Source organism: Bactrocera oleae, chromosome 5 (assembly GCF_042242935.1).
Source record: "Bactrocera oleae isolate idBacOlea1 chromosome 5, idBacOlea1, whole genome shotgun sequence".
Lineage (NCBI taxonomy): Eukaryota > Metazoa > Arthropoda > Insecta > Diptera > Tephritidae > Bactrocera > Bactrocera oleae.
This window is the reverse complement of record NC_091539.1, coordinates 74,340,306-74,355,546: the sequence shown is the minus strand read 5'-3', so window position 1 is coordinate 74,355,546 and position 15,241 is coordinate 74,340,306. Positions and strand designations below refer to the sequence as shown.

The window sequence follows — 15,241 nt, the reverse complement described above, 5'->3', positions numbered from 1 at the left end:
AAACGTTATATATAATTTTAAATATAAAATATTATATTATAATAATTAAAAATAAAAAATAATAATAATTTTATTAATAGGTTTTATGTTTAAAGAAAGTTCTACTTTCTGATGGTAAAAATGTACATTATTAAATTTGCTCAGAAAATGGAAAAAAGACCTCACCTCTTCAAGAAACATAAAGCTTACTGACTCTTTTAATAAATATTAAATTTGATGTGGGAATTTTTGATTTAAAATCTCCTTAATATTTTAAATTTAAAAAAAATACCGTGCATTTGGGACATAAATAGGTAAGTGTACACCAAATTTCGTGAAAGAAAAACAAAATTTGGGCAAGATAAAAATAAAAAAGCTAAAGCTTGGTTAGTAGAACTTTTCACAAAAATATTAATCCCTCCTTCGTCTAACATAGAATATTAAAAAGCTTTTATCTTATCTAAGAATCTAGAATTTTTGGAATGATACAATTTGTTAATTTTGTAAACAACGTTTCCACCTGAAAGTTATTGAAAATATGGTAAATAAGGTTAGTATTTATACGAGCAAAATAAATTACTAAAAGCTTAAATTTGGTCTGGCTTCTTTGTATGTGCTATTTTTGTAGAAAGAAAAGGAGCAGCTCGTTTCAGAGATTTATGACATAGATTTTTTCAATTTAAAAAAATTTAGTCAGTTAATAAACGATCTTTTTTTTTTGTTTTTCCCGATCCCAGCTGGTTGCTCTTGTCATGGCTGTAACTTCTTTTATTTGTCATGTTTTTGACCTTTAACCATTTTTAGTCTAAAACTTTTTAAATTTAAACTGAAATGCAGTAATTTCGTTAGGAACGAAAAAAGTTCTTTTGACCCACAATAAACGACGGGGCAATACGATTATCAATATCAGTACACTATATCTTCATATAATATATACATTTTAGCCCTTAATAGCTTATTTTTAGTAACACGTCGTGTTACATATATAAAGTAATTGTAAAAAAATCGAAAAATTATTTTCGTTTTAAGCGACTTACGTGGGTCTAATTTCCTATTAAGAATAATCTGTTGGGATCTAGAACTTGGATGTTTACTAAAAGTTTTTTAAATAGATTTAGATTTTTATTTTTATTTAACATCTGTGGACGTTCTCTCATCAAGCTACTTGAACTTCTCATTTTTTTATGGAAGATCTGTAAAAGTTTTTATTAATATTTTATTAAAATATTTTCAAGTAGTTTCCAAAGGTTCATTTACTTGAATATATATGAACAAAATATTTCATTGTTTAACATTATCGAGTTGAAATTGATTATTTCATCCAATATAGGGAAATGCATATTATAGTATAGCAAAAAGTAATGTTGAATAATAATGTAAGTGCGAAATACTTCTATTTGTTCCCCTCATTTCTAAAAACATAATTTCATATTTTTTCAACATTATATTGAATATTTTAATTTTGGTCAGTCTCCGTATCTTCATCATGTTCTGGTAGTAATGGACTATCATCACTTAACGGTTTCAGAGGTAACGCGGTTCCTGGTGTTGAGGGTGCTGAACGTGATAGAAAAATGTTACGCATTTTACCTCCTCTGCTAGCGAAAAACTTTGTGCCCACTATACTATTGACCGGGCTCTTTAATGGGAATTTGCTCGAATTCGACGATATATCATTCGGAATCATTGGAATATATAGAGATTTATTCGATTTGGGAATAAAATGTTTAATTTTGTTTTGGTGTAATGTTGTGGGACGTTTTAATAAATTGTCGGTAACATTAGGCGATCTTTGTGTGTTTTGTGCTTTAGCTGTAATTGTTGTTTTTGCCTTGTCTAATGGTAAAGTTGCTAAATGAACTGTTGTTTTAGAAAACTTTGGATTATTAGGGCAAATAACACTTGAGTTTAACTGTATTTCACAGCATGCAACGGAATTACGTTGTAATTTTCGCTGTGTATACGCATTAGATGTCTTAACCATCCCAGCTGTTGTGTTCGATGGTGACGATAACGTGTGACGTAACGCGGGTTTCATATGAAGCAGCAGATCTTCATAGCTTATTTCTTCCTGCCACTGACGTATTTGATTGAGAATATCTTTTACTTCGCCAGTCGGACTGGTAGCTTGCGGAGGCGAGCTAGGTATGCATGCATTTGCAAGACTACTAACATCAGAGCAATTATCTGAAGTTGTATAATTTGTTAAATCATCTGGAGTATACTTATTAAGATTCTTATTAACAGGACATGATAGGGATTCTGTGTTATTTATCAATGATTGGGGTTGTTGCTGTTGTTTCTCTAATAAATGGTAACATGTTTCCAAACTCTGCCTCAATAAGTTAAGATCTTTCAATTCTGTCTCTGACAAATCATTTGTAGCTCCTTTAAAGCCAGCAACTGAATCGCAAGATTTATACGTCGGATTCAGTATACTGGTGTTGATTACAAGCTGAGTAGGGAATGTTCTAGTATGATGTAGTGGTTTAGATTTAATGTATCCGTTGTTAACAATCAAAGTTGTTCCATGATTGATTGATTGAGATTGTGTAGTAAAACCTTTGACACCAGTAGCCAATGTAACTTGAGGTTTCACTCCAGTCTCATCAAAATTAATTACTTCAAATGATTTACTACCATTTCCATTAGAGCCATCATCCAAACGGTCTACGGAATTGTTGTTGATAAAAATATCACTAATGCTGCTGCTGCTATTGTTAAAGTAACGAAATTGCTGTTCACTTTGGGATTGTATAAAACCTTTTGGAATACAACCACCGCTAAAATTGCTGGCGCATCCACTGCTCCGATTACTCCTAGCCTCACTACCATTACCATTGTCATCACGGTTACCATTTTGATTCGAATTTGAACGATTGGAATTGTTCTCGACCGATTTTTCATTGAAATTGAATTGTTCACCTACCGAAGTTTGTAAAATCGTGCTGTACGGTGTTGTTGAGTTTGTTGTATTTTCCATATCTACGTCGTTTTGATTCCCGCCAACTGAGCCATTTAGTGCTACTACAGTGAAATGCGGAGCTCTATTTTGTTGAAATATTTGCTGAGTGACTATACCACTATTTATATCGTGCATACCCATATTATTATTGCCTCCATTACCTCCACTTCCATAAACTAATTGGGAGGCAGATCGCGGTATTAAAAAGTCCTGGGGGAAATGTGAACTAAAACCAGTTTCGGGGCTGGCTGCACGAGAATATGGTGGTGGTACCAAAGTATTTGCTTCGTTAATATTACAAATAAAGCTTGAACTTAAAGAATCTATCGTACTAGCTGCAGACAATGATCCAATTGGCCGAACAATATAATTACGAAAATATTGTACCATGAGGTAACTGGAACCAGTTTTAGTATTGTCGCTGTTGCATGTGAAAACAAGTGGATAAAGATCCGGCTTCGATGTTACCTTAAATTATTCATTAATAAAAATTAGGTTAAAAAATTGAAATAAAAACAAAAGTACCTCGGTATATGGAGGCGGCGGATGATGAAACGAATTGCAGCGACTGTATTGCGGCGGGGCATAACAGGACCCTGCCGAGTCACCCTCAGATTGAGCACGATGGTCAGTGAATCCCCAACCGCAAAGTGTTCGCCGCTTCTTCCACAATGAATATGCACAGAGTAAAGCCAACATAATCGCAACTACCACACACCTAGTTTCATATATGTACATAGTGTATGATATAAAGATATAATTTAATATGTAATAAATAGGATATTGCCGTAAAAGTAAAAGATTATTTATATATTAATGTCTACTATTATGTAAACTAAGGTTCAATGCATATACATATAAAGGTATTTCGATAGCATTTCTTATACAAGTATGAATGGTAACAAGCCATTCGGAGACTGGTAATAACAAGTATAATGGAATAAGGTGATCACCCAAGAATTTTGTAGAAGCGAGAATTCTTCAAAATTGTCCGTCGACTTACATGTCTAAATACCGCTTTAAATTTGTTCAAAATTAAAAAGTGTCCATGTGACTGATCTCAATATCATACTTCAAATATGAATATCTACCAATTTTTGCGATTTGAAAAAGACAATCAACTGGAAACCCATTAATGCGATAAAACTTTTTTTGCATGAAAACATGTATATTACGGTACCAAGAAACATGTGTACCAAGTGTCATAAAGATATCTAAATTTTTACACAAGTTACAGGTTGCACAGACGGACGGACGGGCGGACAGACAGTCACCCGGATTTCAACTCGTCTCTTCATCCTGATCATTTATATATATATAACCTTATATCTAACTCGATTAGTTTAAGGTGTTACAAACAACCGTTAGGTGAACAAAACTATTATACTCTGTAGCAACAAGTTGCGAGAGTATAAAAATAATGGATAATGTAAGTCAACACCATAGGAAAAATACGAGAGTGTTGAATGATTTTAACTTAATATTTTAACCGTTATGTCTCTTTAATACTAATAAAAAATATATAATATATGGATATACCTATATTTTCTAAATCTTCTTCTCCTATTTAATATTATACATGTTTATTGGATGTAAATATAAAGTAATAAAATTAATAAATAAGTATATATTGTACTTATCCATATGTATGGTATGTTTGTATAGCATCTTACCAGAAAAACCAATGGCTTATGAAAAACAAATTCAAGACATGTTCTGATGATGGAGGTAATTGACGAGGCCCACTTTGGTACGGAGGACAACATCCTTGAGTACAGCATTCCCTCGGCAATGAACAGTAATGACCTCCTTCACAAAAGCGAGCATTAACCTGGTAATTGCAATAAAAAATAAGTAACAAAAAACGACTGTCAGGCGTAGTCTAACATTAAATAATCTCACAATTATATTACTATTGGACTCTACGACATTGTTTATCAGCATCGTAATATTCAAGGGTTATGCCTTGAATAACGAAACTAAGGTATTAGACAGATTTTATAGTAATCACTCATAATTAGTGATAATGCTGTATTTTACTACATAATATGAAGACCTAAAATTTCACAACCACCAAAACAATTAATTACATTGTTTAATATATAAAGAACTTTTGCTTTTATATGATGATATGGATATACTCCTCAGATAATTTTTAAATTACACTTCCTTACATACTTACTATTATTCATTTATGGCAAAGCAACTATTTGTAAACGCAAAATTAATGTATACAATTTTCTGTAAAACTCAACAACTTTTTGTAGGCACAAGTCTCTCTTGTAACTTTTTTCCTATATTAACGTTAAGTAATTTTTCCTACTAAGACGGTTAATTTTGAAATTGGAATATGAGTTCAAATTTCTTCAATAAACAAAATATTAGCGAATGAATTTGATGCACCAAATAGATCTGATGAGGTGAACAAATCTTTATCAATATAAGGGCACATCAAACATGCTTGTTTTATTTTAACCAATGGTATTTGTTTTGGGAAATCCAAAATCTGCTAGCTTGAACTTTCATTTTTAAGTATCGAATGAGCCGTGCAAATCTGATGAACTTGACAAAAAATATATTGACGAATATGTTACATACATATACAATATATATGTAAATATAGAATAATTTAAAACTAATAAATATAAAGGAGTCTCTTCTGAAAGGCACATCTCTTGATATATGGTTTTTTACTTAATAAAAGTTGCATCTGTATTTACATATTTATTTTAATACAAATGCAAAAACTTACAAGATTCGGCATACGGAAGATGTTAAACATCAAAATGGCAGGGATCAGCAACATTTCTTTTCATTCCTAAAAACGGTTTGTCATTGATTATAAGTATGTCGTAATTCCTCATCCATTAATAGGAAATAAAAATGTCGCTTTTGTATTTTTTTTTATTGAACTTCACAACTTTGGTAGTCCGAATATTTTATCGTGACTGTGTAGATTTTAGTGATATTTTGCCGATGAAAGGTTTGTCTTTCGGTCAATAAAGACTAAAAATCAAGGAAATCATTTCATTTTCGTTTTCAAGTATAAGTGCTATTTCGAGGTATATTATCTTCTATTAATCACTTTTATGTATGTATATGTAGGTACGTCTTTTAGTGATATATTCTTTGTTATTGGCTATCAATAATCGCGTAAATTAATTATAATTTATAAAACCCAGTTTTGACATTATGTTGCTATGATAAATATTGAAGGTGAGAAAAATTTGTAAACCACCCTTAACACAATACCCGTCATTTCCTTTTCCATTTCATATACATATGTACGTAGTATTGCCAACAGAAATATATTAATACCCATAAAACGGATGTGGGCTTAATCACTTTTAGCATTCAAGGAAGATTTAATAATGAATCGAACGCGCAACAAAAATTAAAAGTTAATCAAGCAATTTCCTTAGTATCTGCGGCACTTAAATACATTAGTTTAGATACACTAAATTTTGGCAAATATAGTTTCCTTGTTTCCCAAATTACCCCTTTAAAAAAATTTGTAAGTAGTGGCAAATGTTACGTATTTACAAAAAAATTTTAGCTAAGCGAAAAATATTAAAATTGTATTTTCCTATTCAGATAGAACGTTTTCAAAATTACTAGTTTTGAATTAGCTAACATGTAACATGTATTAATATATCAAAATTCATAAAGTCGGTTTTTATGAAACCCTCCATGATGAATATATCCACATCCGTAAGTTATGTTGACTTGGACAAAGGATATTTTGTATACGCTTATTATATACCGAAATTTGCCTAAGCCCAGCCCAGTCAAAGATTTCAAGAATGATTCGAGACTGAGATTACGCCAAGATTTTACCCTTCCTTTTTCAGTTTAGACGATGAAAGATGTGACCAGGAATTGAAAAAATACAATTACACCGGTGACGTCAAATGCTTTATAGATTTGTTTTTGTTGCTATGTCGCTTTAACTATTTCTATACTGTATGACCAGAGAACGTATAACAGTTATTGTATGTTCTGTATATTTTCAATTCAAATTGGTCATTTGAAACAAAAAAACGAAAATTGCTTTTTGAGTTCACAGATTAAACTACTATATGTATTTAGTGTTTTTAGTGCTGCTTGTATATCACAGCTCCTTATTGCTTATTTACATCAAATATTTTGCCTGAGTTCGAACCCTATTACAGATGAAGTTTTGTTCATTTTTTAATTTTTATATACCTTTTTTATTACATTTATTTTAATTTTTCCCACACTATATAAATGTTCTTCAAAATCTATTATTTCTTTTTGTTATTCCAATTTTCCTTAATACGCATGCCAAAAAACATCTGCGCATACATAGATTAGCCGTTCCTTTATGAGGTGGTGAAAATTTGCTTGGTTCCTTTTTGACGTGGTGTAATTTAATTTTCGAATTTGCGCATTTTCGATGTTCCCTTTTAATAGTTTACATTTTAGCACAGCTAACATTTGCGCCTTCTCTATTTATTAACATTCTCTGTTCTAAGTTCTCTGATTCATTAACATTCTCTGTTCCTGTGTTGATTTTCCATTCCGTTCCCACGAACGTTAAAAATGAAATAAATATTTTACGTTTTCTGGTGTTACCCTGTAACTTCAGGCAATTTGAAAATAATCAACATTGTTACTTTTACTTTTATTAGAGGATCGCAACCCATAAAGATTCAGTTTTCATTTGGATGTAGTGTTTCAAAATCGTATAAAGATATAAACTTCAACTCATAAAAAATTAATCATTTATAACTCGGTGATATTAAATGAAGTTCTCTGTTTTGCGAATTTATCTTGTAATATATTACTGCAATGTATTCATTGCTGGATATTCAGACGGCGTCAATATGCCTCAAGGTATTCAACACACATTAAATTATGCATTATGTTTGTCTTATATCTAAATAATATTTATATACTCTATAGTCATATTTTTGGAAGCAGGATCGATAATTGACTATCATCCAAAGACGCGACACAAGGGATTTTTCGATAATGATATGCGAATTTATTGTTACAGTGGGTCTCGAAAAGATTGGACCCATATTTTTGAGAATATTGAACTTCAGTTGGAAATTGAAAAGGATGAATTTAAACAATATGAAGGTGCTACGCCATTAGAAGTTCGACAAAATTTTGAAGATCGACAGTCATTATTTAGTTTTAATTTGATCAGTAATAAACGGACACGTTTAAACCTATATCCCTTTAAACAACAGTGCATTGGGATTGACACCGCGCTGCCCTATCGTGTACGTCTGCAGCAACTACGTATTGACTATTTTCGCATTATTCAATTCTCCGTGGGTATCTGTTCATTTATATTTGCTGGAAGCCTTAGTAATAACTCTATATTGTTTTATCTGACTGGAGTTACTATTGGAATAGGCTCTTCTTTTATGCTTATTATTTGGTTGACAAGTAAATTAATGCCCAGGTATATTTTATTTCTAACGTTTTTATGTATTTCATAATTAACTTCTTTATAGGCGTCCTATGGTGTATACCATCTTGATTGGTGGGTGGTCAATTGGATTTTACATTATCCAACGACTTTGGGATAATCTTCATTTGATTTTTCAAATGTATCGCGCATATGTTCTCTGTTATATATTCACGACGGGAATAATATCTTTCTTCTTTTGTTACCGTATTGGTCCCCCAACAAATCAGCGATCGAAAAATATTATAAAGTGGGTTTTACAAATAATGGCTCTTACTATGGCGTATTTTTCAATACAATATCAAGAAGCCAGTGTAGTGATTTTAATCGCCATAATAATTTTGAATTATTTGCCGAGTTCACTCTTATACAAACCTCTCAAGATTTATAGATGGATATTTCCACCTAAGAGACGTTTACTTACCAACGAGGAATTTTATGAAGAAGGTATTAGAGAAACTTCCAAAGCCTTGAACGAATTACGAGCATATGCCAACAGTCCTGACTGTAAACAGTGGAAAGTATGGCTATACATAACTTTACCAAAGTTTTTGATTTCAAACAAAAATTTCTTTTACAGATTATATCCAAACTAAGTGATCCTTTACGATTTGCAGCTTTTGTAGAAGGCCAGTCTCATCTGAGAGAAGAAGAAATCTTATGCTATGAAAATAACACAGAAACTATTGAGCAAAGTGAAACCGACTCAGATAAAAATTTCGGAATGGAGAAAGAATACAAAAAAAATAATTTCCCTCGTTCTTATTTGAAAAAAGAACAATATGGTTGGAATCAAAGTAAAATATTTAGTAATAATATTACGTATGACGATACGAGCGAAGAAGGTGATATTGTATATGAAGATACTACAAAATCAAAAGGTTCCGTTAATAATATGAATATTCAAAACACATCTAATTATGAAACGAGCGGTACACATAAATTTAATGGCAGTAATAAAGGCCGCACATATTCATCGAAATTTTCTAGTACCTCAAAAAGAGAAGCGAAGTCTAGAATGTCGGTAACTTGATGTTACATTTAGCTGCCCACATTATTGCAGCGCATCTAAAAGTGATTATTAGTGAAACCTTCTCACATAAAAGAGACTTAACACAGTCAGGGTCAGTGGGACTCACATAATGTTATTGTTTATAATGAGTTGTACAACTCTCTCTCTCTCTTTAAATTGTGTATCAACATTTGCTCTTTGAATGTTTTAGGATATGTATACTAATAAAAAGACTGCTATTTTTTTCACCTGAAATGTTACCTACTTTCGTTTCTGTTGTAGTGTAAAGATAACGTACTCGACACCAACTTTTAGTTACTATTTTCCCGTTTTTAATACTGAATGGAATAATCATTGTAGATTAACACTCGTTTGCATGTATATAATTTAAATTAAACTATTGTATATTGTAGAATTCCAAGTCTTGCTCTTTGTCGCAATTGCCTAATCCAGTCTTAAAACAAATGATGGAAATATATTTGAGACGTTCTCTAGCTATACAGTGCTCGAATATTTGTCATCGCGAACTTCTTTTTTATAAGGACTTTCTAAAGATATGAGGTGATAATGCAGCGTGTAGACAAGGCCATTGTCATAATCGTAAGCGATATGAAAGAAGATATCAGTGCATGGAAGAAAGAATTGAAAATATCAATCAATTATAAAACATCACATTTGTACTAATCCTGTAAGGTCAATCCGTGAAATTCCTCGGAGTGGTTCGCTAGCTTAAAACAATGTTCTGATAACTGATTCGCATACAAATTTAGCTTTGCAATCAATTATAAAACATCACATTTGTACTAATCCTGTAAGGTCAATCCGTGAAATTCCTCGGAGTGGTTCGCTAGCTTTAAACAATGTTCTGATAACTGATTCGCATACAAATTTAGCTTTGCTTGTCTTCATACATTTGCTTTGACAAAGAAGTTGAATGTATGTGCGATAACCTATTATAGAGAAGCACGGAAAGCAAAGCGTTTTTTCTGACATATATTTTTTCGTTCTCACGACCGCAACAACAAATTGTTGGGATCTATTTCTATTTTTAACAATTACTAAACAAATATAAATCATTCGACAAACTATATTTATTTTGTGACATAACTATAGGTGATAAGATTATAGCAGTTTATTTTGGATTTCCGATTATTGTTTACATCTTAAGAAAACCGACTACTAAGTCCTTGATCCTTCCTAAGATTATGTAATATATCTTCTTTCACTAAAATTAAGCCAAACACCACCATCTTGTTGTGTTAGAAAATATTTCGGATCTAGTTTAACGAAGGATTTAGTTCTTGCATTCAAAGTAACACTGAATTGCCATATAATTGAAGCTATGGCTACCTTTGTTTGAATCGTTGCAAAATTAATGCCTTCGAAAAATAAAATATTCCATAATATATAATATGTAAATAGTTGAAAAGAGACAAATTTCTTACCCAAACACATTCGGGGCCCATCTCCAAATCCTAAAAACGCTCCAATATTGCGAAATAATTTCAAATTATTTCCGTCCTCTGTAAGAAATCTTTCAGGCTGAAATCGATCTGGATTACAATAATGATTTTCATCATGATGAATTGCGTATATTGGAATCATTACAGAGTCACCAATTGCTAAGGAGACTTTGTCACCGTTTTTGTTAGTAAAAGTATAAGGTACAGTACATCTCTTAATGGACCACAAACCAGGCGGAAGAATTCTAATACTCTCTAAGTTGAAAAGAAACAAAGCTCACAGTAGTAGTGCGAACATATTATTTTGTAAACAACGTACCATTTAAACAAGCATTTAAATAAGGAAGTTCATTCAGTTTTTCAAAACAAATTTCACCGTTAACAGAATTCTTCACTATTTCTCTATGTAATTTTTTTTGGACAGTTTGATAACGACCTAACTGAATTGAATTATAAGTATGATTTTAAAGCATTAATATTACGGGGTGAAAATATCTCTTACTAGAAATAAACAATGAGATATAACCGTCGCTGATGTATCTAATCCATCGATGAGGAATGTCATTGTATGCGAAATCAAGTTTTCTTCGTTAAGATTGTGACTTTTCTTTAGTGTCATTAAATGGTCCATGAAGTCGCGCCGTTTTGTTGAACTTTCTAAATAGATTCGCAAAGCCTCTTGGATTAGCTTTTTAAAAAAGTCTTCACATTTGTTAGGAATAAATTTCACTTTAAAGATGTTTATAATTTTAGGCAATACACCGGCCATGATGGTATATAAAATAAAAACGTTGTTGTTTTCGGAAAGCATCTTTATATTTTTTGTAATTTGATCGACATACGTTTTTTCACTAATACCGAGCACACTTCTTGCTATATTTTCAGCAGTGAAACGAAGTGCAATCTGGAATGGTTCATGTAAAACATTTAGTTATATGTTCATAAAATTAATTGGCTTTTGATAATTAATACATATTAGAAACTTCGTATTTTATTTTAAATATATTATATTCCTAATACCATATTCAAATATATAAAATCGAGAAATTAAGGACAAGTAAGAAATTGTACCCTTGCAATTTAATTGAGGTAAAAGTCTTCACCGTACACCATTTTAATAGTAATTGAAATCTACAATAAATTTATTAAATTTCTGCAATAAAATTATGTCATTGTTTGCATTATTAATTATTGTTCAGTTATTGTAATAATATTAAAGAATAATAATAATTTAAGTAGAATATGTCATTATCTTAGCAGAAACTACCGACGTAATAAAGGGTGCAATTATGTACAAATAAAATGAAAGTATAAAGAAAACTTTTTACTAAAAGCCCTTAGAACTCTTGAGAACATATTGGGTGCGCTCAAAGTAAATACCGTTACTGGTTGTATTACAACGTGCTACATATTCCGGCGAACAGAATTTATATCCTATTACTGTGTACCACTCATCTCAGTTAATTGAAATTAAAACAACTAAACTCTCTTTGGCATTACAAATTTTGAATTGAAGTTATATTATATATTTGAGCGACAGAAATTTTGGGTATAAATCTAAAGTGCCGCGCATACAAAAATGCAACGCCCACTACAGATGTCTTCTCAAAAGTTTTGTGAAAACTTTTCTTTATTTGGTTTAGCAATTAAAACTTATTAAAAACTAAGAAAGGGCGAAGTTTTGATGTAATCGAACATTTTATACTCTCGCAATTTTCAAGGATTATATGGTAGCCTGGGAAATACTTTCAAATGTTATTTATTATATATTAAAAAATGTTGACTGTAACTACTCTTCTACTTTGTTTAAAAATTTAGTAAAGCTCAAAGACTCAACTTTAAGAATATAAAATGTTTTTAGTTTTTTTAAAACTGCCTTAATTATATGAATATAAATTCAATTTTATTACAAAAAAAAGTTTCCCATGCTAATTAAATGAGCAATGGCGCTCAAGTTTGGTGAGGATATGTTTACATAAAATAGAAACATTGAGAGGGTAAAAGTTAAAAACAATTTTAAGCATATGAGCTGATATTTTTTTCAACATTGGATTGTATGTACATATGTATGTTCGTAAATTAGGAACAATAAATTTTTTAGTATTAACTCCACTTTAGCAATTATACATTGCCTCAGCCTCAGATTCCCATTTGTACACCCTTACATGCTTTTAACAAACAACAACTACCAAAAGTTGTGAGAAAAAAGTTTGCGTGTAGCGACTACATATAGTATTTTAAATGAATTACAGCACAACGGCTCCGTCCGCAACACGATATAATTGAATCGATATGTTGCACACAATAGCATGTACACCCGCAATGTCGAACTAGAAATAGGATTAACGAAGGATGTAAAAGGAGCGAATGTACATAAGTTCAGGCTTAGACCTCTATAACAAACTAATTATTAGTTTATATTAATGTACGTTATAGCGTTATTGAAACTTACATCTTTTCCACTCAGACCGTCTTTTGAATGAATATTTATCTGACATTTTAGGAACTCACACCAAGACTTACAAACCAATTGCATTGTACAGTAGGAGGTTCGCATACGAGCGATTGTAAAACCTGGAGATACTAACGATCGCTGTTCCCGCCATTCCTGGTCGCTCAGTATAAAAGGATTACATATTAACAACGGATCCTTATTTTTGTCAATCTAAAAATAATTATAATTTTTGTTTATTAGTTACGTAATTTATAATTTACAATTGTTGCCTTACCAGTTTTGCAACATCATTAGAACTAAAATGTTTAAAAGAAGTAACGAAAACATCATGCACAAGTTGTGGTTCTAATAGCATAAGTAGTGGAGACCGAAGGAGAAAAACACCCACGTAACTTTCACATTTTTTGTATTTTCTAGAAAAATTAAATTTATTTACGTTTCAAGATACTTTAAATTTGATATACATAAGAATAATTTTATAAACTTGTAATTTGTAATTAAGACTCTCTTGCCTATAAATATCGTTAATATCGTCTGCAAAATGTTGTTTGTTGGTAACTAATCCTGGAAATGATCCAAATAAAGGTAACGGTCTCGGACCTTTTATACCACGATTACTCCAGTGTGTAAAATTCCATGACAAAAAAAGATATATCATAAAAATAGTCACCGTTAATAAGATAAATAAAAATAAAATCATTTTCTTTCTTTATTTAAGCGATTTTGTAGTATATAACGCTTATCTAAACTATATACAAACTGTTTGGTTCAATCTGACGTGATACAGTATCGGAAAACTTCTAAATGAGACAGTACCTACTTGTAATTTTATTTATGATAGCGTGTACATATGTGTATGTAAATGCAAAAATGTTTATATTGTGTATGAAAATTCGAAAGTACACAGTACAAACTAAATTTAGTTTCATTTCGTGACGATAAACGTCTGTACTTTAAAAAATTAATTTTAATTTGGTATAAATGAATAGACAGCTTTGAGAGTTTAGACTAACATTATTTGCAAGTAAGGAAGGGCTATTATATAGTTGAACTTTATAGTGATAAGCTCACTCACTACACTCCATAATAATAGCCCTCATTGTATATCATGTGAAGAAGGTTTAAGGTCGTGTGCAACCGATCATTAGCAATTTGTAAGAATTAAATAATTTGAAGTATTTTGATGTATCCAAAACTTTACTGTAAAATACTTTCCATATAAAAGTTATGATCTTTTAATGTATTTTTGGTATAACATACTTATTCTATAACATTAACATATCTAATTACTTGCTAAAAGGTATTTTTCTGAATATATCTTAAATCTGTTTATTTGCGGTATAAAGGAAATCGTTGATATGTTTGTAACTGCTCAGTAGTTTCAAGGAGCAGTCTTTTGTTGCACCATTAATAAATAATACATTTTACCTTACAAAAATATGTGTATATATATACAATTAAAAAATGGACTTAAGTAATTAAACAAATATATGGGTTTTTATGTTGCATGGAGTGCTCTCGTTGTCAGGCAGTAGTTGCGTTATTTAATCTTTCTGTGACAACCCAGGAAGTTGTCTTCATATGAGGAAGTTGTGCATCTAAGCTGTTATTACTCCACCATACGTTGGTCTCAGGTTATTAATGAATTGACAGGGCCAAAAGGGATCTTTTGACATATCTGGTAGTATCCCCGCTGTGTGTGATTTGTCCCTAGATACCAACTGCAATATCATTGGTATCAACCACAATTGTAATGGGATATATTTTAAATACTTCACACCTTATTTAAATCTATCTAAATAGATGACCCCCACATACAATTTAATTGAGGATTGCACCGCGAACTACTTACTCACTAAGGCCCAGCACTCTGATGAATTCCAGGAACTTGCTGGGCGCTATTGAGGTCCCCTGACCAAAACAG

At 31.3% G+C, this 15,241-nt stretch overlaps 3 protein-coding genes across 3 annotated transcripts; 1 reads left to right on the top strand and 2 right to left on the bottom strand.

The window, feature by feature from the left end:
- Positions 1–1,079: 1,079 nt before the first annotated feature.
- Positions 1,080–6,210, bottom strand: LOC106614682 (M-phase inducer phosphatase). Its single transcript, XM_014230557.3, has 4 exons — positions 5,697–6,210; positions 4,618–4,775; positions 3,470–3,662; positions 1,080–3,412 (listed from the first exon to the last, which is right to left on the bottom strand). Exons 1-4 carry the CDS (start codon positions 5,748–5,750, stop codon positions 1,436–1,438), a joined length of 2,382 nt encoding a protein of 793 aa, XP_014086032.3. The 5' UTR covers positions 5,751–6,210; the 3' UTR covers positions 1,080–1,435.
- Positions 6,211–7,572: 1,362 nt separating this feature from the next.
- Positions 7,573–9,654, top strand: Nemp (Nuclear envelope integral membrane protein). Its single transcript, XM_014230479.3, has 4 exons — positions 7,573–7,801; positions 7,871–8,381; positions 8,434–8,908; positions 8,968–9,654. The coding sequence occupies exons 1-4, from the start codon at positions 7,711–7,713 to the stop codon at positions 9,418–9,420; spliced, it is 1,530 nt and encodes a 509-aa protein (XP_014085954.2). The 5' UTR covers positions 7,573–7,710; the 3' UTR covers positions 9,421–9,654.
- Positions 9,655–10,472: 818 nt separating this feature from the next.
- Positions 10,473–15,116, bottom strand: LOC138857303 (probable cytochrome P450 28c1). Its single transcript, XM_070109640.1, has 7 exons — positions 13,830–15,116; positions 13,592–13,730; positions 13,315–13,527; positions 11,365–11,766; positions 11,182–11,302; positions 10,845–11,117; positions 10,473–10,778 (listed from the first exon to the last, which is right to left on the bottom strand). Exons 1-7 carry the CDS (start codon positions 14,015–14,017, stop codon positions 10,603–10,605), a joined length of 1,512 nt encoding a protein of 503 aa, XP_069965741.1. The 5' UTR covers positions 14,018–15,116; the 3' UTR covers positions 10,473–10,602.
- Positions 15,117–15,241: the final 125 nt, after the last annotated feature.

Excerpts from the sequence above, each read along its gene's own strand:
- LOC106614682 (XM_014230557.3), bottom strand. The coding sequence starts at position 5,750 with ATGTTGCTGATCCCTGCCATTTTGATGTTTAACATCTTCCGTATGCCG. Across the intron at positions 4,776-5,696 it reads TCTTCCGTATGCCGAATCTT|GTTAATGCTCGCTTTTGTGA; the intron begins GTAAGTTTTTGC and ends TGCAATTACCAG. Across the intron at positions 3,663-4,617 it reads ATAAGCCATTGGTTTTTCTG|GTGTGTGGTAGTTGCGATTA; the intron begins GTAAGATGCTAT and ends ATATGAAACTAG.
- Nemp (XM_014230479.3), top strand. The coding sequence starts at position 7,711 with ATGAAGTTCTCTGTTTTGCGAATTTATCTTGTAATATATTACTGCAAT. Across the intron at positions 7,802-7,870 it reads CGGCGTCAATATGCCTCAAG|TCATATTTTTGGAAGCAGGA; the intron begins GTATTCAACACA and ends TATACTCTATAG. Across the intron at positions 8,382-8,433 it reads ACAAGTAAATTAATGCCCAG|GCGTCCTATGGTGTATACCA; the intron begins GTATATTTTATT and ends ACTTCTTTATAG.
- LOC138857303 (XM_070109640.1), bottom strand. The coding sequence starts at position 14,017 with ATGATTTTATTTTTATTTATCTTATTAACGGTGACTATTTTTATGATA. Across the intron at positions 11,118-11,181 it reads TTTAAATGCTTGTTTAAATG|AGAGTATTAGAATTCTTCCG; the intron begins GTACGTTGTTTA and ends TTTTCAACTTAG. Across the intron at positions 10,779-10,844 it reads TGGGCCCCGAATGTGTTTGG|GCATTAATTTTGCAACGATT; the intron begins GTAAGAAATTTG and ends TATTTTTCGAAG.